Below are 27,978 nucleotides of genomic sequence, written 5' to 3' on the forward strand. Positions count from 1 at the left end.
TCCTAGGAAGCTGAGTGGTTATGGACTAACAGGCAGAACATTGCCATAAGTTGATAATTGGCTTTTGAAAGAAAGGTCAAATGTGAGTTTTAAATGACCTATTTTAGAGTAGAACAGTTATCAGAAAGTTCATCAGGGCTTGTACTTGGTCATCTCTAGCTCTGTTGTATTCCTGAAATGGAAAACAGAGTAGTGAGGCCATTTGTATGGTTTCAAATACACAACTTAGTCAAAGCTAAATAGGACAAGTTTTGTGGGTAGACAACAAAATGACAAATCAAGTTCTGTATGAGAGCGCAGAATGTGTAATATCCATTGGAGGGAGAAAAAAAAAAAAAAAAAGATTCTTGCACCTTGGAGTTCAGAGTTATCAAATCAGGGAAGAGATCTAATTGTAAATGTAGTTAAATGCTTGTGTGGGAGTGGTGTGCTTTCTTGATTTTGTTTGTTTTTTAAGGTGAGACTGTATCTTAACAACCTACATTATATATATAAACTGTTGTACTTGGGCAAAATATTTTCTTTACTTGTTTGGCTTCCCCCTCCTACCTTTGTGCCTTTTCAAAACACTCAGTCCTAAGAATGTACTTTCTTACCTAGAAGCATGCAGTGGGTAGGATATTTGGCAGCTGTTGAAACCAACTGAATCATGAAATAAGTGGGTTTTTTACTTGCTCAGACTGAAGGATCAGAATTTAATTAAAGACAATAAGACCAAGGATATCCTGGAAAGCAGCAGTGACAGTGAAGAGAAGATTCCTGCTGCTAAACCACTCAGTGTACCTAAACGGAAACTGGACCTTGAGGGAGAAATAGTAGAAAAGAAGAAAAAAGGAAGGCCTCGAAAAGACTCCAGACTTGTACCAGTGACTTTAACTGTTCAGGTAAAATAAGTTGATGGATAACATTCATTAAATTGTTTGATATTCATATGATAAACTCCTGTGTTTACCTGTCTTAGCTTTAGCCATGATCAAGTCCAGGAAAGAGCAATAATTAAAGGTCCCTCAGAATTTTCACCCATCTGTCTTCCTTGCTTTTAACATTATTCTTTTATAACTTTAAGATTTTAAATAGAGGGTGAACATGGTGTCAAAGCTGTGTGCTTAGATAAATGCAAGTACAACTCCTTACTAAATGGCACCAGCGTGCTGGGTGGTAACTGTGCCAAATGTCTGTATGGAATTTAAAAAAAATCCACTGGCTTATTATTCTTTGGGGCATGGCATAAGCACAGAGTGTGACTTGGATTTCATGATTTGAGTGGTTATGACTGAGGATCTGTCAAGTAGTAAATTAAATCAAGAGTTTCCATCTTTTGGGCATATATTGAGTTCTCTATTTTCAGTGTTTTGTGCTTGCCTTTTTCATGAAGTGTACCAGAATTTTCATTAATTGGTTCCAGTTGAAAAAGTAAAAAGAGTCTGTTGCAGAAAGTAATGGCCACATCTAGTTTTTGGTTTTGTTTGTTTTGATTCTTAGACTTCAGGTTAAAAACACTTGCATTTATGAAAATAGTGGGAATAAAATAGACATTTGCAACAGATATTACTTGGAATTTCTAAAAGGTTTTTCCCTTTCCAGGAAACCTATAGCATAGAGTGTTTTTTTTTTTTTTAAGGAAAATAATAACCATTTTCTCTCTCTTTCTATCTCTCTCCCTTCTTTTTGTTTTTCTCTCCAGTCCCCTGCTACACTGGCCTCTGAGAAAGATGCTGCTGCACCAGCATTAGCACTTAAACTGCCAACCCCAATCCCCCAGAAAATATTTACTTTGCAAGTAAGTAGATTATTTGAAAAATAGAGGTCTAATCTTGCTTATTTTTACAAATATGGACGTACTTGTTCAGGCAGGCATGGTGTGTTCTTCAGCTTCTACAAAAATGTGCATGTATTTATATATGTTTGTGCGCGCGTGCACGTATATTACATATTAGTCAAAGTATGTTGGGAATTTAATGCTTTCTGTAATAAAAGCTGTGTTGTTACTGTAGTTGTGTTGGTAGTGCACTGCTGAAGAGGAAAACAATAGTTTCTGAGAGGTCCTGTCCATCCGAGGAGACTGGGAAATAGTATTAATTAATTTATTTATGAAACGTTTTATTTGTGTGATTAGTCATTGATAATCTAATTGCAAGAATGCAGGAAGACCAGAAGTATCTAGGCTTGGTTTGAGGTCGCTAAATGGGAAGCACAGCTTTATGGAATAGCACAAACCCTTCCTCCATTCTTGTGCTCCGAATAGACAGAAATGACTCATATGCTCTAGCCAAGACTGATCCTTGCAGGATCAGTCTCCTTTTTCGTTTGTTGTTGAGTAGACATTTTCCTCTTCAGAAAAGGATTTTGTTTTCTTGTTCTTCAGATAAGTACAGATCCATCAATGTACCTTGAAGTGGAGAATGAAATGACCACAGTGGGAGGTTTGAAGTTGAGTAGGTTAAAGTGTAATCGAGAAGGAAAGGAATGGGAGACTGTCCTCACCAGCCGAATTCTTACTGCAGCAGGAAGCTGGTAAGTTAATATGGATTTTGAGGAAGGTGAACCTGCAAAGATAAGCATCCTGGAAGGCCAGAAAATGTTCTTAGGTTTCACATGATCATTATAAAATAGAATTTTTCAAGTTTTCAAATTTTGGGGAGCATCAACTACATCAAAAAGTATAAGCACATTTTACAAATAGCTAGAGGCTCTAAAGGTAACTTTATGCACTTATGTAGAAAAAATAATAATAATTAATACTGTTAGTATTAATTCATATTATCTTTTTTATTTTTTTATTTTTATTTTTTTTAGTGAGATTGTAAGTGTAGCCTGTGAAAAACGAACATTGTCAGTATTTTCCGCTTGTGGTCGTCGCCTTCTTCCCCCTATAGTGTTGAACACCCCCATCTCCACCCTCCATTGCACAGGTTCCTACGTCATGGCTCTCACCACTGCAGCCACCCTCTCTGTTTGGTAAGTACCAGGGTTGGCTGGGCTGGTTTCTCCGCGTTGCTTTGTTCAGTGGCTGTGCTCATGCACTGCTGTAGAAATTCAGACTTAAACCAAGTCAGGTGTGAACACAAGCCTCTTCTTGAATATAATATGCCCCTCTGTAAAATGAGTGTGAGATGAATCCCATTTTCTCTCAATTCTAGGAGGCTACATAAGTTTGAATTAGATGCTAGAAAGAAGATAGCTGATCAGCTAGAAATTACTGGTTTAAACAGCCTCCCTAAGTTAGGCTTGTCATACATGTGGAATGATTTTCAGGGCAGGGGACAAAGGAGAGGCTGGAAGGCGAAATATGGTTTTTCCAACTTCCAATAGGCCAATAGTTAGCCAATAATTATTTAGGAAGTACACGGGTTTCACTGTTGGAAGTACTCCAGTCATCTTTAAGATGCTAAGATAAAAATTGCAGTGCTTCAACAAGTTGTTAGGTCATCCTGTTACAGGGACAGAAATCTTTAGCAAAAGGGTGAGGTGACGCAGAAGTACCTGTTTTCAGTCATATACTTTAATGCTTAATGTAAGCAAGAGTCCCAGAGTCCCTGAGGGAATTGTTGGCATGGTCAGTGTTTGCCTCTCTGTAATGAGGTTCCCTGGTAAGAAGGTCTGTAAAAGTTGTTCTGTGCTATTAACTCCTGCCTTACTGCTAGGGATTTGACAAAATTGTTTTGTTAAAGCAATGAAGAAAATAATAAAATGTTGTGTCATGAATATAGTAAATATACGAGTATTAAATGATTTTGAGACATCAATTATTTGTAGACTGAAGATCTTTCCTTTTGTTTGTTTTTCAGGGATGTCCACAAACAGACAGTCATTGTTAGAGATGAGTCTTTGCAAACAATATTATCAGGTAATAAAATGGGTTATTTACCAGCCGTTGAACACACCAGTACTATGTAGTGCATTCTATGAATATGCTGAAATTTTACAAAACCTGAAAGCCTAAACAAATAACATTCCTTCTTGGTTTGCACTGATGTCTTCACTGGAATTTACAGGGCATAATCAATTAGTCCTGTACTAATGTGCCCAAGCCCTTGGAGAGGGAAATGTTGGGAAATGAGAGACTCTAGTTATCCCACTTGGGCTATCTTTTCTATCTTTTAGAATCTTTTAGAATCTTTTTCTAATTAGGTTAATTACTAAAAGGTTAATTACTTTTTCACCTTTTTTGCCTTCCCCTATTACTTAGGTTCTTGAATCAATGAGTCAATTCTTGATGTTGACACTAAAATCTTATTAGCATTTTGGCTTAATGAGAGAAAGAAGCTAAAGGCTTTTCAGGTTACAGAAGACACCACAGGAATGCTGAGGATTTTCTCTAGTTAAGGAACATGTTTTGACTAAAGCCAATGTTCTGTATAAATAGCAGTATCAATATTAATAATGTAATTTGAAGCAGAATGGTACTGGTGCTACCGCAGTGAGCCTGCTGTGCCAGATCACTATTTGGTGTCTTGGTTTTCCTGTTGGTATTTGAGAATTAACATTCAACCTTTTCCTGTTAGTTGCTACAAATTGTTAATAATGGTGGATAGCACTTAATACCATTATGAATGTTATACAAAGCTCAAAAAAATATTTTGGTTTGATTTGTAGGAAGTGATGCAACTGTGTCTCAGATCTTGCTGACTCAGCATGGTATACCTGTAATGAGTATGTCTGATGGAAAGGCATATTGTTTTAATCCTTCTCTTTCTACGTGGTAAGTCGTATACTATCTCACAGTCAATGTGGACCAGAGGACAGGCTCTCAGCCACAATTCAGAACCTTTTTCACAAAAAACATGTGTGGCTTGTATCACAGCTTTAGAATTATATAAAAGAGCATTTCTTTTAGTCATCAACACAGAATTAAACTGTGATGAAGCAATGACCGTTATTTTAAATATTTGTGCTGTCCTACCTCTGTTCTGTCTGGAGGTCTAAACTTAGCATTCGTTTGAGCCACTGATTCTCTTGACATCTCAGACCAGTGAAAATGATACCCTTGATTAGATGTGGAAATGTCAGCTGTAACTGTCAACCCCCCTCAATATGAGGGAAAAGTTGTAATGTATGGAAAAGGTTGTCAAAATGTATGGTCCATCATGACTTGTCTGGGAGTGGAGGGACCTGATGTGAGGTAAAATTAGGTTCATAATGAGAAAGTTCTTACGTGTGTTCCCTCCAGCCTTCCTTTTGGGGACTGACTATTTGCTAGACAAAAAAAAAAAAATAGCATGTTGAGTGTGGATTTCCTTGTGCTTTTCAAAATTAACTCTGAATTGCATTATGCCATTAATCTTGTCAACTTTGGCACGAGAGGTATGTTTTTGTGAAGCACATGCAAAATTTGGATGTCGAATCAGAATAATTTTTGTCAGTGGAATTCTTGAGTGCATCTGAGGTGTGAGCGTGTGTGTTTATTGTGTTTATATGTGTTTGTATATATGTATGTATGTGTATTTTCTTTTTTTTTTTTTTTTTTTTTTTTTTGCTCCTCCTCGTAATCTCTGAAAATGCAAGGCAGGGCAGAGCAGAACCGATGAACCTCACTGCTTACTATCTTCAAATTTGTTTTTTGGTTTGCTTTTTTGCAGGAATCTTGTTTCTGACAAGCAGGACTCCTTAGCGCAATGCGCAGACTTCAGGAATAGTTTACCGTCCCAAGAAGCCATGCTGTGTTCTGGGCCCTTAGCTGTAATACAGGGACGAACATCAAAGTATGTGGTTAATTCCTTTGTTTCTTTGTTTCTTTTTTTTTCCTGTGTTACTTAGGTTCTTGAATTAGTGAGTCAATTCTTGATGTTGACAAAAAAAATGAATCTACTGGTAGCACATAAAGTGGTTTCCTGCCCTACTCTGAAACCTTTGCATACACAAAGTCTCTCCTGTATTACTAAAATACATATTCCTTAAATTAACCTCTGAATTCATGGCTGTCATGCTAACTTTTCTCTTGATTTTGTAGTTCAGGAAGGCAAGCTGCCAGGTTGTTCTCCATGCCTCATTTAGTACAACAAGAAACAACACTTGCATACCTGGAGAATCAGATAGCAGCAGCACTTATGTTACAGTCCAGTCACGAATATCGCCACTGGCTCCTTATCTATGCACGGTACCTAGTTAATGAAGGTGAGACCTGACCTCCTGAGTGACTTCTTTGTAGCTCTGATGTATTTTTAAGAAACCCTCTATTTGTGTGATATTAATTTATAGTTGTACTTAACGTTCTTCCATTTACCACTTGCCTTCTGGACTCAGTGGTTAATTAAAAACAAAAAAGGCTGAAGTGTGTTTGCCTCCTGTAGTGCTCAGTGCTCCTGAATTTTGTGCTGACTGCTGGCTATGAACTGAGAATGCTTTGGAGAAGCAGTGCCACCTATGGACTGCAATAATAGGAATTACATTGTGTCTGTCAAATGATATTATATCCAGATATATTATCTGGCAGCAACACTTGACACATTTGGGAAGCAGCAATAGCTTGTGAAATATGAATATGTTCCTCAGTCAAGTGGTGATCACTGCATGCTACGAAGTGACAGAATTGCTGGGGTTAGAGTTTGTATCAGACCATGGGCAGCTGCAGCTTGCTTGTTACTTGCCTTTTATCTGTATATTTATATTGTATAAAATTTTGTATTTATATACACACACACCCTGTTGGGGTGGGAGGGCAAACTTGAGATTGGGATGGCTGTTGTAACTAACTGGACTATCTATTCCAATTTTATTCCGTGTTTTAGAGTAATTTAATTAGCCTTGTTTGTTTGGGGGAACTTGAGATAAAAACATTTGGAAATTTGAAATGAATCTTTACCAGACATGTTATCTTTACAAAGATTTCCTGTTAGTTAAAGGAAAATAACCTCTTCAGGAATTGTACTTTTAGGGTTTATTTTATTCTAGATGCTTGTAATTCCTTCCTGAAGGGTTTTAGTTGATTTGTAAACTGCTTTTGTACAATTAGATGTTTATCAGTGTGTTATTTTTTCTTTTTTTCTGATCATTTGTAGGGTTTGAATATCGTTTGCGAGAATTATGCAAGGATTTACTGGGTCCAGTCCATTACTCAGCTGGAAGCCAGTGGGAATCAACAGTAATGGTAAGCTTTGACAAGGAACGAAGGAGGGTTTCCCATGCCAATCACAGAAAATGCATAGTCCATAAAACTTAGAATATGATTGAAGCTTTGTGTCAAGAAATCAACCACGACATTTGCTAACCCTGAAACCTCTTAATTCTCTACTTCTTTCTTGCCAACAAACATGTATTTATATCATGTGAAATTGTACTTATATCTTGTGAAATGGTAGACAAATACGTAGTTTCATGGGCTCCATTCTGGTGCTGTTTTGAATATCAAGCAGATGGAGTAGGGTTGCACATTCAAGTCTCCACATTCCTCACACACCAACCCTGTAATAGGGACATGCAGCGGAACATGCAGCACGAATAGAGCCTGTAACTGTGTGGAAGCTGCACCAGCTTCATGGATGTATAAATACAAAAGCAGTTTTTATTTGGGGAGCTATGTACATGGCATAAAAGCATGAGATAAACAGCACTCTCCAGGCAAGGAGAAAAAAGCCTGATTCCTAAATAGTCCTATGGAAAATACTCATGATATCAAATACATTATGAAGATGCTTTTGTGGTATTTTTGCAGGGTTTACGAAAGAGAGAACTATTGAAAGAACTTCTTCCTGTTATTGGACAGAACCTTCGCTTCCAGAGGCTTTTCACAGAATATCAAGAGCAGCTAGACATCTTGAGAGACAAGTAGCATGTTCCCAGATTTTCCCTGAGGGGCCTGGTCCGAGAGAAACTGCTGAACAGCATGAAACGGAGGAGAGGAGAGCCCTGTCGGAATGAAGAGGCAGTATCGAAGGGTTCCGGGTGTTTCACGAGTGTCCTACTTCAGTTTTTAAGGAAGATCACAAGTGGATTCGTGAATATGAGTGGATGAGCTAGACCGTTTCCCAAGTGAAACTTAACCACCAAAGCTGGGGCCTCTGTTTCTGTGGAAAGTCGTGGATATGTACTTCAGGGGGTCCTTTTGGATCTGGATCTCATTTTAATATCAAAACTAGCTGAGAACTGTTTGTGAGGTTTCTTGGATGTCCTGTGAAAAGCACAGTACTTCAGAGTACACTGAACAGCATATTTAACCCTGTTTAGGGTTTTTTGCCTGAGGATTTATTGAGGCTCAACACTATATTAATTAGATGAATGAGCCACATAAAAAGAAATTTCATAAATATTAAGGTATTATACAGCCAATAGACTCTTTCCTGTGAATATAATAATAATAATAATAATAAGAGGCTGTTCTAACACATGGACTATTTTTGTACTAGAATTTGCTAACTTGTAATAAGGAATTTTATTTGGCCAATAATCAGGCTATCTCTACAAAGTCATCTTGTAGAAAATCTAACTCTTAATTACAAAAGCTATGTTTCAAAGTAATTCTACCAAATTAACACATCATCATCTGGTTTTTAATTTTTAAATGTTTGTAAAAGGCATTTGGGGGGTGGGGGAGGGATGTAAAGGGGGTGGCTCTTTTTGTAAGTACAAAAATAAATGAACTCTGCATTGGTTTAAAAAACAAAAACGTGGTCTTGTAATGGTATTTCAAAAGGTTCAAATCTCCAGAAATGTCAACACAGGCTGAATCATTTTAATGTGTCTAGAAATAAGTAATACTGTCTGAGTGATCTTTCTTCCATGATCACACAAGGAGTTGTGGTCACCCTGGAGGAGCTGCAGCATTTTCTTGGAGCCCCATCTCAGCTGAGGGGGTAACTGCCCCGGGGGTGCTGCTTGTTGGTAGCATCACGCGGAGGGGCTCGGAGCACTGCAGGGAACGGAGCAGCTCCGGCCGGCTCCCGTGTCTGGCGGTTCGTCAGCATGGTGTCCTGCCTGGCGGGCACTTAGGGAATATTTTGGGGGTTGCTTTGAAACCAAAGCTGTCAACTTTTTCCCTGTTCTTTTTTTTTTTTCCCAGGACCAAGCAACTTTTGGGAAGAAAGCAAAGGGATGTCTTGGTTCTTCCCGGGACCGAACCGTGCAGGTGGGTGCTCAGTGCACTGACGGTGTGAGTGTGAGAGGTTTTGGCTTAGTGCAAGGCAGCGGCTCGCTTTGCACTCTGCAGTTTGTGCCACGCTGCATCGCGCGCTGTTCCCAGCTCCCCGCAGGAGCTCAGGGCTCCTTCGCGCCCGGGGCCGCGGCCGCTGCGGTCGGACCCGCGTGGGCAGCAGCCCCGCGGCACGAGGCCGCTCTCCTTGGTGGCCAACGGGCACCCCGGTGTTGGGGCTCGAGGCCGTCGCAGACCCCGACGGGCAGAGCGGGCCGTGGCAGTGTCGCCTGCAGGGTGACCGCGGCGCGGTGTGAACACCCGGGGGGCACAGTCGCTGCGGGGGTTGTTCTTTGTTCAGACGGTTGGTACAAGGGCTCGCGCCCTCCTTGCCCGGCGGGTGCTGCCCGTCTGGCCCCGCTCGTGCGGGGAGGCTGGAGGCAGCGCCGGGCCCGGGGGCGGCCGCGGGGCCCCTCTGTCCCGCGGCGGAAGCGGGGCCGGTACAAACCGCGGGGCAGCCGGAACGCCGCGCGCCGCCCGTGTTCCCATTCGGACGCGGAACGCCGCTCGCCGCCCCGTGTTCCCGGCCGGACCCGCCGCTAGCGCACGCGAACCGGAAGGCCCCGCTGCCGTGAGGGCGCGCGCGGCTTGGGCGCGTCCCGGTACCGGAGCAGGAACCGCAGGGAGCCCCGCGGCGGGGCCGCCGCAGCCGCCGCCATGGGGAAACGGCAGCACCAGAAGGACAAGATGTGAGGGGCGGGGGCGCCGGTGCGCGCGGGGCTGCGCGAGCGCCGCGGGAGCCCGCCCTGCGGGGCGGCTGCGGGACCCCCGGGCGGGCAGGGCCCCACGGGCGGCGCAGCAGGTTCCGCGAGGCGCCGCGGGTGCCCGGGAGCCCCCGGCGCTGCGCAGGGCCGCCCGGGGCAGCCTCGGGCCTGGCCGGTGCTGCGGCCCCGCGGGTGACTCCGCTGTCTCGGCAGGTACATCACGTGCAACGAGTACACGCAGTTCTACGGAGGGAAGAAGGCGGGTGAGTGGCGTCCAGCTCTGCCCGGCCGCTCTGCCTGGCGCTCGCCGCGCGGCTGTTGGGCATCGGTGCTGTTGCAGCCCTGTCCTTGCCCGGCTTTTGGTGGTGGGTCCCTTGCAGCTGCTCTTAGGGGGGCTGCTAATGCCCCTCCCCACCGGAAAGATCTCACGCTGTGGGTGCCATCCTTCTCCTTTAAAGCCCAGATGTTGGCAGACATCCTACTCCTGTTGCTGCAACTTTCTTGGTTTCCGTTCTTTCTATTTATGTAATTGAAGTCTCCTTCTCTTTGCTCTATTGGATCCCCTCAGGGTTTGTTCTGCTTATCCTGTCCAGTCCTTTGGTTCTTTCACCCGGGAATATTGAGGCCGTAGGGGCAGGTGGGCTGGTTTGACACAGGGTGGCTGATGAAGTGGCCTCTTGAGTGGAGCATCCTCCTATTGCTGCTCCTGGGTCTGAGCTGCTGGACTCAGAGGAGTCCTAAAAGCAGGAACGTTCATCTTGTTTGGAGTGAAAACTGGAGAAAGGCAGAGTGCGATACCCAGAGCAGATAATCTCTGCTCTCAGTTAGGTCTGTGTCTACTGGTAGTATAAAGCTTGAAGATAGTAGCAGTGTTATCCATCTAATTTAAGTTCAATGCTGTAAATCTGTCAGAGTTGTGGGAGTTTTTTTTGTTTGTTTGTTTGTAATTTGTGTAAATTTATGCTTTATTTTAGCAGTATTTATTAAAATTTTGTGTTTTCTTTTTCATAAACAGATTTTCCACGAACTAATTTTAGACGTTTATCGTTCGATCACTGCAGGTAAGAGCAAAAGAGAGACTATGAAGTTATATTATCATCTTCCAATGACAAATTTATGCATCAGTCTGTTGGTCTTAAACTATTACTGAAGTTACGTGTTCTTCTGAAGTAGAACAAGTGAATTTCCATTGACTTGTTTGTGCTGTGAAGTTAATGTGGCAAGAAATATTCCAGTAACCTGTACTTCCCCTGGTTAGTGTCTATTGAGGTCGAACCTGGGGACTCAATGATACACAAGTGTGATGAATACTTCAATTAACATTGTGTAGCATGTTCCAGTCTTACAGTCTCTGTAACTGGGACTTGATTCTCTGCTTTTCACTGGTAAGAACGTCTTTAATCAATCATTCATCTTTGTGAAGGAGTGATTAGATTGAAGGAGTATTTATGTTAACACTTTGTGCTTAGAACTTAGTTGAAGAGCTGGAGTGAAAAGAGTGAAGTTAGCATTTATAAAGGTGTTTTAAAATTTGCGAATCAGATGTTTCAAGAAGTTACCAACCCTCTTCAACAATGTTGCTTGGCAAAAATCTGGCTGGGTTTTGGAAGCAGCCCTAAGGTGGGTGCTGCTGTGCGAGCTGGTTGCTCCGCAGCCCTGTTCAGCACAGAGGCAGCGAGAGCTCGAGCTGCCCTTCGTGCTGCCGGGAGCCGGCGTGGCAGCGGAAGCGGCCTCGGGAATGTTGCAGTGTCCGTTTGGGGGCTGTGCGGTTGTGGGCGCTGGCAGCTGCAGTTGCCAGCCTGCCTTTCAAAATAAGGAATCTAATTTCCATGGTATCAGATAGTGGATATTGGTAACCACTCACTGTTTTCATTGGTATAGGCTTTCTTTCAATGTGCAAATAAATCAGCAGTGTGTTTTTTGCTCTGTTGTCATGATTTCCAGATGATTTTGCTAAAAAAGTGTCTACTATTTTTTTCTAGTTTGTCTCTGCAGCCATTTGAGTACCCGGTTTGCACCCAAGATGGGACAGTCTTTGACATACTGTAAGTTGCTGTCTCTACTTGGCTTAGTTTTTGTGACTTGCTTACATCTGTGCTTCAGCCTTCTGTGTGATCACCATTTGCTCTTGTCCAGTTGGCAGAAATAGTCAAGTCTATCAAAAACAGAGATTTCTAGGGACACTTTTCATTGATTAGTTTATCCCCTCTCTTTTCAGAAGCATTCTTCCTTGGATAAAAAAGTATGGAACCAATCCAATCACAGGAGAAGTAAGTAAATTATGTTTGCATTCACATTATTTGTTGTATTTCTGTACGTTCAATTTCCTATTTAATATGTGTGAAGAACAGAAATGCTTTAATGAAACCAAAATTAAGTTGAATGGCAGTGTTATTGTGAAATATGAAATTTGTGAGACCAAGTTTGCTGAAATAAGAGTATAGATTTATTAAGAATCTCTTTTTTAGCTAAAAAAGTAAAAAGGAACCATTTAGATTTAAGACCTGATGACCCCTCACTGCGGTCCTGCTTTTTGTCTTTGCAGCAGAAAATAGAGACTCTGGCTGTTTGTGTGGAGGTGCCAGGGGAAAGAGGAGCGACATTTTCTGTTTTTGCACTGCATTGTAAATCGCATGGTGTAGGAAGTCAGCAGTTCATTTATATAAATTCCCAGAATATTGTGCTCGTGTTACAGGTGTGCTGTAATTCAAGTCTGTACAGACGGATATGAGAACTCCCGTGCTACTGCTAGCAGTGTTCAAAAAGATGAGTTGATGAGTGATAAATGAGCTTTGGAAAAGGCTCTGCCTCACAGCAGCAGAACTCGGTGCACTATGGAGCAAGGTGCTGGATAGGTCACCTTTATGGCTGTGTTAAGACTTGCAGTGATACTTCCTAACCAAATGGTTGTTCTGTGCGGATTAGAGAGATTAATAGATAACACTAGTGTGGGCTGATGGTACTCTGAGATTCAAAAAGAGTTATCTTGACAATATATTTCAAAAAGTTTTTGTCCTATCTCTCATGATAGTGTATTCTAAGATTGGGATTTCACGCTGCGATCAGTGCTTTGGTTTTATGCTTCTTTATTCTGCATACATGATACTTCGCTACCAAGGTATTACTTTGTGTAATAGCGTGAAGCTGTAAAACACTGGATAAAAATGAAATATTGCAGAGATTCAGATCTCTGAGCGATTTCAAATATTGCTGGCAAATATGTTTTTGCTGGTGTGTTTAAAGTAAGTGAATTCTTTAATAGGGCATAGAGGAAAAAAAAATAAATAGTGTTTGCTGCATGAGGTGCTTGTGTTTTCCTTGAGTAAATGCAGTTACTTTCCTGAACATTAGGTGGCAGCTTTTGCACAGAATTTCTTGTTGGCTTGCAGATTGTTTTGTGGAATATTAGCTTTGAAACATCTTGTGTTTGATTAAAGATCTTCCCAGCAGACAGGAGGAGAAGCTGAGTACAGGTGCAGCATTCCAAACTGCAGATGTGAGCAGCGTGTCTGGGACTCGATATCTCTGGAGTTATAGCAAACTGCAAGTGTGTTTGCTTCCTGCTTGTCAAAGGCCTGCCTTTATATACAGAGAAGCCAATACTTGTTTTTCAGAAAGAAAGGAATTACAGCTATTTAATTTGTCTTTGCCAGCCCCTTACTACCTTCCTGCTACATGTGTTGTTTGGGAGTTTTGGAGTGTTGCCAGATCGCTTATTTTCACAGGGATCAACTTAATGACACCTGTTCTAATTTCATATTGTGAACTGTGATATGGTTTAAAAGTATTTCTGGTAAATGCTAAGCAGGATTTGAAAGGGGCTAGTGGTATTGTGGAGTGCAGGATGGAAAACTGACACAGAGCATTTGGTCTGTGGATCCTAACAGAGTTGTTCCATTACGTCAAGTTAATTTGCGCTCTCCCTCGTGCCCTGCCTGTTCTGCTGGGAGCACTGTTCCCCCATGGCAGTGGCACTTTAACTAGGCTCCCTGTCCCTCAGCAGCAGCACTCTGTTTTTGTTGCTGCTGATGGAAACAAGTGAGATTGTGCAGGATTTACCTGGCGAGCCATCAATATACAAATGAAGTCCAGCTTTGACATCCACTTGCATATTCTGCCTTGTGTTTCTGTAGCTCAGCTGCAGTCACCCCCACCTCTCTTCAGTGTTTGTCCCCACATTCTCTATATCTCGCTGTTCGGGGAGCCCTTTCTCTTTCCTGTTTATTCCAAGGATGACTTGTGCTGTTCTGCCGTGTCCTCCAGAGGATGAGGGCGTTCCACACAGCTCAGAAAACAAGGATGTTTGCACTTCATAGCAGTGCAGAGTCCTGCTGAACGGAGCTCCAGGGAGCTATAGTTTGAAGGATGGGGTTGAAAGAAATGTTGTAACTCAGTCTTTGTTGCCCAGAGAGCCAGTCCTGCTTTTATGACGGGGATGATGGAGCTGGGAGGGCTGTGCTGGGACAAGGCAGGGTAGGTGCAGAGGAAATCAGTCAGCTGAGTTTGTGCCGCTCTAGACTTTGCTGCCCCCCAGCTTAGTGCTTATCATCCTGCTTAACTTATCGCTGAGCATGTGCCTTCTGTTACTTGTACCACTTGCTGCTGAAGCCAGAAAAAAAGATCTGTGATGAGTTGGTGACTTAGCAGACTGCAAGTCTTCAGGTTTGTTTAAAAAGGAGTTGAGCCAGATTAGCTGCATGGCAGTTTTATAAAACAGCTGAGGAAGTTACTTTGAACAGACTCATGATTTGTCACAGCAATGAAGCTCTATAGCATTTTTCCCTATCTTATCCTGAAGTTAAAAATGATAATGAAATCTTTTGCAGCTTGTAGCCATGCTGTTATGGCTTTCTACAGGCTAAACATTTTAGAGAAGTCAATAGGCTGCTTGGCAAAGGTATTATTAATGACACACACATACTCACTAATTCTGTCTTGCTGTCTTGTTTCTGAAGTGACTCCCTTAGTGGAGATTTTGAGAGCCTTGCAGTCATTAATGTATTTATCTTTGCAGTGTTTCCAGGAGGTAGAATCGTGCTAGTCTTTTATTAATTGTGTGTTTGTGGAACTGGTTTACATACAGTCAAAGTTAATGCTCTGATTTTTCTGAATACTAAGCCATTGCACTAATCTTCATTTTAAAGGAATTTTGCAATGCTGAGATTGCAGCTATCCTTTTATGTATCTTAAAAAAAAAATTCCTTCCCTATAATTTCTCATGGTATTTCCTCTTGCTTTTCTGAATAGCCTCTTGAGGTGCAGTGTGGACACCAATATCCTTCTAAGGAGAAACAATTCACTATTGACCTCTGCCTAGAGTTTTCCATCAACTATTCCAGAAAGTAACCTTACATTCTTTTTTTTTGCTTCTTTTTAGTAATGCATTGCAGTAAAAACCACTTATGTTACTACACAGATCATTTTGGAAGAAGCAGTGCATCTCTTGCAGCTGACCCACAGCCTGTCAGACGCAGCTGACTTGCTTACATTTTTGTCAGCTTTTTCAGGACACTGCCCTAGCTTATGTTTACGCTGAAATTGCATCAAATAAAGGGTAGCTGGGAAAGTCATGGTTATCTCATTCCTTTTCAGTGAGAGCAGCCCTCTGGCTGGCGGGGCTTGCCAGGACGTGCCGTGCGGCGGCGCGTTGCCAGCGCTGACCGCGCGGCTGCCGCTTCCAGGAAAGGAGATCGCTCGGGTCCTATCGCGTTTGTTGGAATCTCAAATATGAGCAGATGATAGAGCTGCAGGAAGGCAGCAGCGTGCCTTTTAACAGGAATTCCAAGGGGAAGAGTTCTTTGTTGCACAGATATCTCGCATATGAGTTATTTTTCTTCTTTGTATTGTAATGTTTTCAATGCAAAGACCTATATTTTCACTCTGGTTCATTATTAAAATGTGTGAGTGTACTGTATTATTGAGGTTGTGCTTCAGCTCTGTTACAGCCTGGCTCCATAACCCTGGGTAAATTTTCTCTCTCCCCTGTTTCAGAAATAGCTACAGTCTTGGTCCCTTGTTCCCACTTTTTTGTGGGATTTTAGTTCTTTTGGACAGTTGCAACTCAGTTTGTGTCTGTATTTGTTTCTAAGGCTTTGGCCCAAAGTCAGTGGTGTTTGTAAGGACATCTGTTGTTCAGCTCATCTGTGTGAATTTTTGGTGTACTTTTTAGCGCAAGCTAAAATCCGTATGCTGAGTCTGCATAACACCAAGAAGCAGTTTCCCTGTGAAGGGACAATGTGCCTGATCTATTTCAGAAGGACCAAAAAGACTTGGTGACCCAGGTTAACTTAGCTTGGGCTTTGCATTCACCTGAGAGTCCAGCGAGACTGCAGAGGTGCCGCCGGGCGGTGGCTGCAGAAGTGGTAGCTCTGCAGAAGCACCTGGCCCTTGTGCCTGCCCCAAGTAGTATTTGTTGATATCAAAACTCTTTTCAGGTGTGCTTTTTGATGAAATACATTTTGGGAAAGTGTTCCCAGCAATGTGGTGAGTCTTCGGATCATAGCTGTGGAGAAAAGTACTTGCCTAGGACATAAGAGGTTAAGACTCAGATTCCTGGTCGGAGCAGTTTGGTTTGTGCCTTGTCTTATGCAAAGTTAGGATCTGGATCTATAGCCTGTTTTGAGAGAGTTTTTCTATAAGTTGGCATTTTACCAAGGAGAAGTAAGTAAGTCTTACTTACTTGGGAGTTTCTTCTAGAACTGTGAAAGACCTTCTGCTTGGGCTGCCACAAAAGGTGGCCGTGAAAAGGAGTCTGGGGATGAAAAAGCAGCAGGAGGCAGAGCCAGTGACATGGGAAGTAAAGGTTGGCTTTGGGCTTGGAAGGTTAACAAGTCTCCAAGTTTCCCCCTGGGAGATCTGCCTTCTTAAAAGGGAGAGCTCTGCCCAAAGGCTTGCTCCACACAGAGGTAAATATTTGCTATTCTGCTTCCATGCTCTTAGTCCTCTATTTACCAAATAAAAATGATTGAGGGGTGAGATCATGACTAATATGATCAAATAGTTGAGGGTCTTGGATGCCTGGCAGTGCAGGTGTGTGCTCAGCCTGGCTGAGCTGCTCTTTGAGCGCACCTGGAGCAGAGCGGGGCCCTGGGCGCAGGGGACACCGCCTCAGCCTGGCACTGCTCTGCACGCATTGGCAGGGCCTTTTCTTACATCATTTAGTTGAAATTAATTTACTAATGCAATATTTGCCTGAGCAGTTATGAGAACCTTCAGAAATACTTTTTTTTTTTCACCCCCAAAGAGAAACTTATAACCAAATGTGTTATTTTAAAATGTTGGAAAAGTCATTCTCTATTACATTCCTTAAATCTATTTATGAGCTCATTCTTGTCCCAGGGGGTGGTGGCTTTGTACCTCCTTCGCTTGTGAAAGCACGTTTTCTGTTCAGTTTGATAACTGAAGTTCAGGCAGGCTCAGAAATCAGTTGCTGGTATTGAAGTGGGAGAAGCTGTCTGATGAGGTTAATGGAGATGGTGTGTTGCACGATTACTTCCTTACCTCTGAATGTATTAATGACACTTTAAATAGGAACAAACAGCCTTACCACATTGTTCCTTTTTTTTTTTTTTTTTTTAATCTGCTCTAAAAAAGTATTTGGCTCTCTGAATAAGGGAAATCCTGCCTGAAAAGGATACAGAAATTGGAGCAAAGGTGAAACTTCCTTAAGCATTAACGTGTTTTTACCATGTCTATGTTTTGAGAATATAGATACAAAGATAGAAAGCTCTGGCAATTATGTCTTCGCCTGAGAAGGAGGACTTGAGTATTTTTTTGTTTTGTTTTACAATATTGCAACTAAAGAAACTACAAAGCATCAAAAGTGTGAGAAACACCTGGTGCTGTATAGTAGGAACCAGTGTTAAAGTGCAGGTGAAATCCCAGCCAAGTCCTTATAATTCACTATAAATTATGGAGTAATCTGTACAGAGCCCGTGTGCTTCAGGAATGGATTCTGGTAAGTGGGTTGCAGGAGCCAGGGGAAGAAAAGACCGAGATCCCAGACGAAACCACCCACGTTGGATGAGCTGAGTGGAGCGGATCTGCGGCCTGAAGTGGGGAAGAGGACAAGTTCACGTCTAGTGGGATCCTTACCGGCTAAATCAGTAATGATTGTGGGTTTTATCTTAGTTCTTATGCTTTACGTAGTAGTCCTCTGCAAATTGCTGTTTGAATTGTGTTGTTCCAGATGTGTTTCTGGCTAATGAGCAGCAAGTAGTGGATGGCCTCAGACAGGGATCCGTGGGGTGAAGGAGATGTTTTCCATGACACCGTAGCAGCAGCTGCCACTGGAATACTCTGTGGGGAAAATGCAATAGTTCTAGATAATGCTGAGTATGATGATTTCCTCAATACTTGCCTAGACCTTCCTGCAACATGTCAGTTAGACTCTCCTAGAATTTGGAGGGTCTTTTAAAGGTGCTGTGTTGCAGCATGAGTCAACTCTTCCTCCTAACTCCTCGGTTTTACTTTTCTTTTTTCTTTTTTTTTTCCTCCTCTCTTGAAAAGTTTTCTTTGCTCTGACTATTTCCAAAGAGAATGTGCTTACTCTGAGCATTTTCATTCTTTGTCTAAATATAAAATGCTGTGAGAGGAAAATGCTGTGCAGCCTTATATAGCCAGGCTATCTCCACACTATTTTTCTATTTCTAGAGTGCTGGGACTATGTAATTATGAGGAAAAATAATTTGACCCATGAAGATATTTTTCATCACTTAGAAAAAATCAGTAGTGTAAATCCCCTTTCATGAGGATTTTTTCCTCAGGATCTGTGACAACATCTGACATCCAAGCAACCTGTTACGTTTTCTCCTTAGGGCGTTGAAAATGAATGATCACTTAGATGGATCAGTAACTTCAGGTCTCATTTGGCTTTAGCGTAACTGATGAATAAATGAGAAATTTAAGTCTTCTCTAGGGGAAACTTGTTACATGCATGTCAGAAGAAGTTGGCACATCTTCAGCTGGAGAAATCAAGGTACATATCCTCATTTGTCTGATGCAGGTCACAAATGTTCAGCTGTTACACAGGTGGATGTGCTGGCTGTCCTTTTTTCCTGTGATAAGCTCATCATATATTTTCACTTCACCTTTGAAATGAAGAAGTTGTTGTTTATTTGTAGAAAGAAAAGTTCCAGTGGGGGAGGCAATACAGTGCTGTTCTGAGTAATAGCTTACCACAGAGGCGAGAACAGCACTTACAGGAATAAAACCAAGGGAAGCCTTGTTATTTAAAGATGATTTAGAGGAATCCAGCTTGGGGGTGATTTTTCTTGTGTTGCAGAAGGAAGAGTGAAAGGATCAGGAACATAACACTGCAAGACTCAGGTCTTCAACTCTCCTGCAATTTACTTTGTAAACTTTGTTCTCTGTCCTGAATAGATTTGCTTTCTCCCTGCCTACAGCTGCTGGAAGGCTGTCCTGATGCCTTTCCATATGACAGGTATCTTGTGAAAATTTTGGTTTGGAGCAACTTATTCTCCTTTCCATTTGTGCCAGTATTGTTCTTCTCACAGTTCGTGTTTAAAGCTGTGTATTTGTTGCAAAGGAATTCACAGTTTTCTTGATGTTTTCTTGTTGGGACTTGTGTTTTCCTGTCATATGTTCATCTTGCCTGTGGCTTCTCTGCTCCCCAAATAGTCACAGTCATCCTTCTCTGCATCTACTTTAATTTTAATGTATATTCTTTGAGCATATGTAATCTTAATTATACACAAAGAATGCTGGGTGAATGCCTCATACGATGGGGAGAATATTTTCTAATCTCTTTTTGCAGTATTTTGATAATACTTTGATATATTATAAATGTTATTTTAAGTCAGAAAATGTTTTCAGAATATGTGTTGAGACATGAAGGTTGCTGTCAGAGTATGATAAGTTGAGAGTTTTCCCTTGATAGCTTTGGTCATTTCAGAGGCAGGTACTTTTAAATATAGGAATTAGCCAGAATGAACTGTGGTTCCTCCTGTTGTTCTGTTTTTTGTTTGCAGCTGAATGTTGTGAATGTAGCATGTTTTTCAGAAACGGATGGTTCCAACCTTCTCTACTGATTAATTAAAAATGCATCTGGAGAGAGTTTTTATATGAGTGGATGGCAAATATAGGCCTCTCTGTTCAGATGTCTAGAATTCACTTTTAACAAGAGGAACTCTTCAATATGCAGCAACCGGACCATGTCTTCTTACCTCATTTGCTTCAGAAATTATTAGCTTTCAGTCAATAGGCTGCAGGAGTTAATATTTGACTAGTGACCATAAATTTCCAAGGTCCCTGGAGAGGAGCATATAAGGCTATGATTCCTGTCCAGAGGTGCAGTCATAACATCACGTGTCATAACGAACTGGTAATGGTCGTAAAGCACATGCAGGTCAATGGGATGAACGACCTGGTTAGCTAATAACCTGAAAGATGACTCTTCTTTCCTGCTGATGAACACATGAATAATTCTTGGCTGTTTCTCTTCCAAGTTGTATCTGTGTGTAGCAGACAGGCAGTTTTATCTGTCTACTACAGTAGGCAGTAGGGTAGGCAGCACCAATAAATGTTGGCTTTTTTTGCTGTCTGAGGAGGTGCATTTGTTTTTTAAATTCCCTAGGTCTTTGGGAAGTATCGTGAGTCAGTGGCCAAGCTGCTTTGATTCCTCCCCACCTTGCCTGTGGGAATTGTGGTGGTGATAGGTGCTGTTTTATGCAGTAAGCAGGCTCTGGTCACTGGTCACGGGCAGATAAACACATCTAGCATTATTGCTAATGCATTGTTTCCCTTGCAGCAAAAGAAGTATTTACATCTAGATTTCATAGACTGAACAGATGGTCTTTTTTTTTTTTTTCTCTCTCCCTTGTTTTGGTGCAAGTTTGCATCATGCATGGGTTTCCATGACTGTGGCTCTCGAAAAACGAGCAGCTGTGAAATGCTCTAGCCTTAAATGAAATGCAGCATGAGATTTGCCACAGATCTTTGCTTGCCGGTTCTTTAAAACTGGAGACTAGCTGCTATGTAACTTTATTTCCGTAAACCCTGTTGGGTTTGGTGGTGGATACTTTCTTGATTGATCGACTTCTGACTGCATTTAGTTGCAGGCTTAATTTTATACATGAAACAGCTCATCTTTTTCTTGCATTATTTTCTATTAATGTACGGTTTGATATATCAACATTGTTGCTAGTATCTGTGTGCTATGTGTATGTTATCAAATATGTCTTTATGATTCTCTAGACAAGGTTTTGGTAACTGTATGGGGTTAGTTTAATTAAAATTTAGGCATGGGAAAGTTGTGGTCCGGAAGAGGATAGTGAAGGATCTTTTGTGAACGTTTCCATACTAGGTGAAAGTATTGGATGAAGCTGTGCTTAGCTGTGGCAGTGAATTGAGGTTCTCTCGTTAGCACTTGATAGGCAGTTGTCCACATGACAAATATCTAGCATTTTTGCTATTGAACTGAACATAGAGGTGTTTGCTTGAGTCAGGAGGCTGTTCTGTCCTGTTTTTTATTGACCCCAGACTTTCCATGAAGTATTGAGCTACGTGAATACGGCTTAGCTGGTTAAACCAGTGCTGCTGTTTCCTGTGGTATTCCCATAATGTGTAGAATTGCTGAGGGATTCCAATGCTCTTCATTATCAATAAAGCCACTTTAAAGGTCTGAAATAAGTAACAGTATATATGTAGTTATTCAAATACAGTTCCAGCATTCAGTTATCCTCATTTTTGTTGAAGATTGTGCATCAGGAAAAATTATACTATGACTCTTTGAAATGTAAAGTTGTAGGCATGTAATAATAGGTATCTTTAAAAGAACCAAAAATTTAGTACAAACTTCATGTGCTTTTAAGATGAATTTGGTACTTGCTAGGCAACATTCGATTTTCAACATGTAGTTTGGTTTTGTCTTCTGTTTGTGGTGTTCTTTGTTACTTGTTTTGGTAGCGTGAGAACCTGCCAAATGGCCGTGTCGGCACTGGATGATTTTGACCTGATGTTGTCTGACAGTTCAGACTTGGCACATGAATTTTTGCCCATGATAGTGTCCCTGCATTCCTGCCGGAGGCCATTAGGAAGGGATCGGGTTCCCAAGTGTTTAACATTTCAATGTTAACTTAATTAACACTGATAAAATGGGAACTTAAATTTCCTAAAACTTAGGAAATGCAACTCATGCTGCCCCTCAACAACGCTGTGCCTGTGTGGTTGGAGACTGGCGTGAGCCCCCGGTGCCGGTGTGCCCAGTGCGTGTGTGTCCGGCAGGGCCAGCAAAGGTGACGGCGCCGCACGGAGCCAGCAGCTGCGCCGGGCCCGCGGGCCGCCCCGTCGCGAGGCGCAAAGCGGCGACGGCAAAGAGCGTTTTAATTGGAACGGAGCAGCGCGCTGCCTCCGCGGGCTGCCACAGTGCCCCACTAACCTCCCTGCCTTCCTGACCTCGGCTGTGCGCACCGGGGAAGGAGCTGCCCTTTGGGATGGCGGGAGGGATGAGCCACGGCAGCCCGCGACGAGCACGGCGGGGCTGGATGCTGCTGCGCCAAAGTAGGTCACGGCCAAAAGTAGCCTTGGTTGGCGCCCAGCCTGCGCGGGAGGAGCCAGCGGAGGGAAAAGCCTGCGTGGTTTGGGGTTTTGGTTTTGTTTTTTAGCCCTCCCTTGTTGTGGAGCAGCTGGCGTTAGGTATCATTAAATGAGCTTGCCTTGCAGTGTGCTTGTATAAAATATTTATAGAAGTGAATATACAGCTTTTCTTTTTGTTTCCGGGCAGTGTGGTGCGTGCTTGTGGCATTTCGTTTTGATTGTGAGTTTTGATTATGAATTTGGAACTTTAATGAGATGAAGTGTTTTTAATAAACATCACTTTTCACTGGAAATTTAGCAAAAACTAGTAGTAGGTGCATGGGGCATGCTCAGATTAGAAATAGTTTTGAACCTAAGTTGTGCATTTGGTATTTTAGGTCCTTTATGTTTTATTATTAATAAGAAATAGATGAAAACAAGTACTTTAACTCATTCAAGGACTCGTTCGCTCCTGCAGCCCCTTTCTGGGAAGACTGGCTCCTCTGTTTGTGGCAGAATGGCCATTTCCATGGCAACAAACTGTGCTATGGCACTCGGAAAGCTTTGGCTTTTGATGGAGAATAAATAAAAGCAGATTCACCCCCATGCAGGATAATCCTGTTTTCACATGAAGAGCTCAAAAAGAAAAAAGCTGATGTAGGTCTCAGATGTTCACTTCTGCCATACTGCGCTGCGCGACGCGCGCAGGTCTGCAAAAACGGGACCTGTGGGAAATGGGGCCTTGCAGGCCAGAATCCCCGCTCGTCACTGTCCCACGCGCGGCTGGTGACGCTGCCAGCCCTGTCTCAGGCACGGTGCCACTTTTGTTGGTCCCAGGAACTCACTGTGGCCCATCGGAACGTGTTTTTACTGTTCTGGTGCTCTGAAGATTTGCTCTGATGAATCCTGTCTTGCCACATGTTGGGCATGTTGATCAACTTCTAGAAACATTTCTGAAATGCAGCCCTAGTTACATTCTCCTCCTTGCCTATCTCCTCATGTACAACCTGCAGTCCGTTCCTGTCCCTCTTCATAAGCAGCTCGCATGAAGAACATCCTTGGTGAGGATTAGAGAGACCTCGTGGGATGGCAGCCGGCCCTGCTCGGTGCAAAGCTGGTCTCGCTGGAGCTGGAGGGCAGAGCTTCACCAAGGGGTGCGAGCTGGAGTGCCACGGTCGGTCACCTCTTTAAATCCGCATCTGACAGGAGGCCGGTGTGGGACAGTAAAAGTGTCTGTACAGCCCTCCAGCATGAAGAGCTCCGGAAAGAGGACTCCAAGCCATGCGTGTGCTTGAACTCTGCAATGAAAATCGTTATTTTTTACTCTGTTGTTGCCATACCAGACTATGTAAGAGCTGCTCTCAGAGGGGAACAGCTACTAGCTTAAGCTAGTGGTACACCATGAGTAACTGAAGCTAAAAAAATAATATTGTTCCATATTATGGAAGATAAGACCTGAAGTGCCTGAAACTATTTCCTTGAGTACAAAATGAGAGTCCAAGGCCTTGGCAGCACTTGTAGGGAAACATCGAGCTTTGACTGGTGAAGGTGTCCTGCAGCTTTTGTTACTTCTGAGGTCTGTACAGCAGTTTCCTCTGTGTTCCAATAAATTTGTCAGGTGTAAATCAGAGTCTTCCATCGTGCCAGAGTCTTTCCTGGAGGACCGTTCGCATTTCTGCTTGAAGGTGGTCTGCTCACATGTTTGGGGAAAGCTGAAGTCTGCCAAGAAGATAGTTTAAAGGCCTTCCTTTTAAAATGTCAGTGTTTCCAGAGGTCATTTCTCTAAAGAAGCTTTCTTTTTTTTTTTTTTTTTCTTTTTTCTTTTTTTACACATAATTTTTTGGGTTGTTCCACAACATAGGCACAGATGGATGCTGCCTTGTGTTAATAAGTTGTTTAGGCTGAACAGATCTGTCCAGGATCGTATGTTCATTTTGGCACCTCCACTATCTCCCTGCTACTTCTTTGACAACTTTTTTCTAGTAAAAAGCTAAATAAGTAAATGAGTAAAATCCTGTATTCACTTAGTCGTTTGAGAACTGCTGTTGCTTTGTTGTGTATGTCTCTATTCCAGCAATGTGCACATTTTTTTTTTCCTTGAGAATACTGCTCTTGCAGCGCCAAACTGTTGGACCAAATATCACCTGTCCTGACCTCTCTCTTCACTTCTCGTTTTCCTACGAGCTCTCCCAGGCTCTCTTTGTTCCTCTTGCTAATAAACCAGAGAGAGAGTCACCTTCCTGGCAGCAAATTAGCCTGCCAGATGACTAAAAACAACCGGAGAAGCGCCTCCCGACAGGGGAACAGATCCAGCTGTCATAACGTGTGTGCTCTGAACCAAGAATATGGAGTTTGACTAGACGTGGAGAGCCCCTGACGTAGCATCCCACGGTTTGGTTATCGCCGCTTGCCGGCGCGACTGAACTGGCGGTGCCGGCGCCACGGCTGGCAGGTCTCTGCTCGGATCTGTTTATAGAGAGCTGTCTGGGTTATAAGAACATCCCTAATCCGTTCAGGTGCATGTTTTGAGAAGAGAACTGCTTGTTTCTTTTAAAAGGCCTGTGCTCCGTGTGCTTTTAAGGGTGAATCTGGCAGCGAAACTGTTTCTGACAGCTGATACAATCAAAGGGCTTTTGGATTCTGGAGGTCCTGACTCAGCTTTGAAGCCGGCTGCGAGCTGGGCTCACGTTTGGGCCTGGCCTGGGAGCGCTGCCCGCCCTCCCGGCACATCCTGCACCCGGACTGGCTATAGGGCAACTTGCCACTGTCCTGGGGTGCCCGGTCATACCCCTGCGGCATCCAGGTTGCACCTTGGCCCTCTTGGCCTGCGTGATCTCCCACCGTTGGCCCTCACCGCAGCCCCACAATCCGCAGAATTGCTGCAGGGATCAGCCATTCCCAAACTGCGTTTGGGAGACTGCCCCCAGCACGGACCCCCGAGGCCCATCCCTGCTTCTCTTCGTTACTGTCATCACCTTACTAGTTATCGAGTGGGCTCCTCTACAAGTCTGCTGAAAGAAAGGAAAACTGAAGGCTACCTCAGAAAAAATAATAAGCTTGAGTGCCAAAGTGACTTGCTGTCTCTGTGACTTTTATCAGAGTCCTTTCAGAGTTGTCCCTTCGGAGCAGTAGCAATAATCTTTGTTATGCTCTCTCTCCTTTAGATTTATGCCAAGATAAAGTTGCTTTAATTCATTAGTCACTTTGTCTTAGCACTGTACTGTTTCAAACTACAACACTGTAAATAAATCATCTTCCAGTTCTCGGGTTTCTTGAGCGTTGTTTTTGTGGGCTGTCTATAACTGTTAAATTTCCAGGATTGTGGTGATTCAAATGACTTTTAGTTTATTACTGATTAGTTGCGTAATATAAAAGTACCAACACTGATGTCACAGTTTGCTTTTATTTCCGTGGTTAGATTCTGTTGTGATTAATCTTTTTTTCTTATTTTATTTTTTGTAGAAACTGGATGCCAAATCACTTATAAAGCTAAATTTTGCTAAAAACAGTGAAGGTAAGTGCAGTAAATTTCTGTGTTCTTTTCCTTGTTTTTGTTTTCTTTTGTTTTCCTTAGTGCATGCTTTAATAAAAATTCATTTATCTCCTACACAGGTAAAATTGTGTATCTTGTGTTCTCTCTTATATTTACTTTTTTGAGCAGAATAACTGCTTGCTGTGATCTATATGTTTATCTTTAAATCCCCCTTTCTGGTCTCCTTACACTGGTGAGCTGCAACAGTTGCACTTTACCGTAGCTACTGTGCAGTAAGGTACTATCTACTATAAGGGAGAATTTCAGAAATAGCTGGATGTCTGTACTGTTATCTTTCTCTACGTTAATTTTGGCATTATTTGCTATTCAACTTTTTGTTTATAAAATGAATTTTTCTTAAATGAACACATGGGATTTTATGAGTAGCAGTATACAAGAATGCAGAGTTTCTGCAGGCTAAAGATATAAAATCTGCCATCAAAGAAAGGATGCCAGGAATAAAAGAAAAGAACTGAGATGAACTCACTCTTTGTGAAGTAGGTAATGATTGCTTTGAAGTGAAAATGACAGGGATCAGGTGGGAATAAAATTCTCATCCTAGCATAGTCCATAGACTGTGGACTGTTCTCAGGCTCTTGTAGCTGATGGGTTTCTTCCAAGTTTTGTGTTCCATGTATCTCAAGAGCAAGGAGTTAAGAGTGGACAGTAGCCAGTGTGGCCAGGGGTTTTGAAGGACACTGTGCTTACCTTAAGACCTAAAAGAAGTCTCATGAATGATGCTGGGGTGGAAAGCTGGCACCATGCAGTCTCAGAATCCATTCCCCTTAAAAACATGCACATTGTGTCATTAACAGATCAAAGGAAAATGCAGTAAAAGTAGAAGAGTAAAAAATACTGTACCTGGTCTATCAGCAAGTATTTCTTTAAAATATAACATAGAAATGTTGCTGTTTACATGAGATCTTTTCTGTTCACACCTGTCCAATAAAAAAAGGTCTTCAGATATTGCAGTTTCTTCCATTTAATGATTCTTATTTCCCTGAATACCTTCTATTCAGATCAGCAGCACATATGTGGCCTCACGAGCCTCACTGGTGCTAAAATGGAAGTCCTGGGTGTTTTGCTTTGTTTTATATAGCCGGAATGAGGCTTCCCGTTTCACTGGTGTGTTTATGTATCCATCAGTTGGGCATACCTTGATGCCTCATCTAGAAAATCTATTTTAACCTTTCTCCTGAATTTCAGGCCTTTTTTTTTTTTTTTTCCTCCCCGTTTCCCTGAGCTCTGGTGGCACTAACAAAAATAAAGGCAAACTTTGACTTGCTGCTGCGTGTCGGAGGTCAGAGTGCCTCCTCTGGCTGATTCCTTAATGGGCAGACGCTCGGTAGGTGCTCGCTCTCCCTGTCTTTGCAGGTGCTGTGAGCAGTGCATATTCCGGCCCCCCTGCTGGTTTTGATTTTCAGATGGTAATTAGGAAGAAAAGAACCAAATAGGCCTAACTTATTTCCAAACCTTACCCAAACCCCCCAGTCTTGCAAACTGATCAAGTATTACTAATCTTTTCTTAATTGCTTTCTACTGAGTTCACCCAGACATTTTTACATTTCCTCCTCCGCTGGCTTCCATCAGTTTACTTGTTGTTGACATGGTTAATATTTATGCTGACCCTCTTGGGAAAATTCACAGCTTGATTAGAGCAGAAGCTGGGTTCCTTATTGAATAACGTGTTCAGATTTAATGGAATTCTTCTTGCCACATTTGAATACAAAATGCGCTCGTCTCTTAAAAGCATAACAGCTTTCAAAGGGCATAATCTGCTGTGAACTTTTGTTGGGTATAAACTAAGCTTGTATTCCTGAGAACGACACTGGAAGTGGAGCACTGAGCCCCTTAGAAGATACAGACTCATGCTCTCAATAGAACTTTGATTATAACAATAATAATCATATTGTGAGACTTCGTAGATTTCAAGTGTGTTGAATGAAGTTTTGTGCTGGGAGATTGACAGCAGTAGATTTCAAAACTGCATTTCCATTTCCTAAGTTATAATTCTCTTCCTGTTTAGCACTGAAGAATCAGAACATGAGTTAAAACAACATTAAATAGATAGTAAAGTTGCATTT

General features: G+C 42.4%; 2 protein-coding genes across 3 annotated transcripts in view; both read left to right on the forward strand.

Moving 5' to 3' along the window:
• HIRA (histone cell cycle regulator) overlaps positions 1–8,602 on the forward strand; it is a 32,094-nt gene extending 23,492 nt beyond the window's left edge. For both annotated transcript variants that reach the window (XM_088532325.1, XM_088532326.1), the window contains 10 exons: positions 680–884; positions 1,685–1,780; positions 2,366–2,514; positions 2,797–2,958; positions 3,789–3,847; positions 4,597–4,702; positions 5,580–5,702; positions 5,951–6,114; positions 6,999–7,087; positions 7,652–8,602. In XM_088532325.1, the coding sequence (XP_088388451.1) occupies positions 680–884; positions 1,685–1,780; positions 2,366–2,514; positions 2,797–2,958; positions 3,789–3,847; positions 4,597–4,702; positions 5,580–5,702; positions 5,951–6,114; positions 6,999–7,087; positions 7,652–7,768 (1,270 nt within the window). In that variant the 3' untranslated portion in view covers positions 7,769–8,602. The remainder of the gene's footprint in view (positions 1–679; positions 885–1,684; positions 1,781–2,365; positions 2,515–2,796; positions 2,959–3,788; positions 3,848–4,596; positions 4,703–5,579; positions 5,703–5,950; positions 6,115–6,998; positions 7,088–7,651) is intronic.
• Positions 8,603–9,752: 1,150 nt separating this feature from the next.
• The window catches only part of PPIL2 (peptidylprolyl isomerase like 2), a 71,091-nt gene continuing 52,865 nt past the window's right edge, over positions 9,753–27,978 (forward strand). Inside the window, exons 1-6 of the mRNA XM_088532327.1 lie at positions 9,753–9,813; positions 10,042–10,091; positions 10,844–10,889; positions 11,811–11,873; positions 12,047–12,098; positions 25,825–25,876. Coding sequence (XP_088388453.1) covers positions 9,782–9,813; positions 10,042–10,091; positions 10,844–10,889; positions 11,811–11,873; positions 12,047–12,098; positions 25,825–25,876 — 295 coding nt within the window. The 5' untranslated portion in view covers positions 9,753–9,781. The remainder of the gene's footprint in view (positions 9,814–10,041; positions 10,092–10,843; positions 10,890–11,810; positions 11,874–12,046; positions 12,099–25,824; positions 25,877–27,978) is intronic.

The sequence above is a fragment of the Tinamus guttatus genome, unplaced genomic scaffold (genome assembly GCF_059628265.1).
Source record: "Tinamus guttatus ecotype Peru unplaced genomic scaffold, ASM5962826v1 Tinamus_guttatus_pri_ptg000459l, whole genome shotgun sequence".
Classification (NCBI taxonomy): Eukaryota; Metazoa; Chordata; class Aves; order Tinamiformes; family Tinamidae; genus Tinamus; species Tinamus guttatus.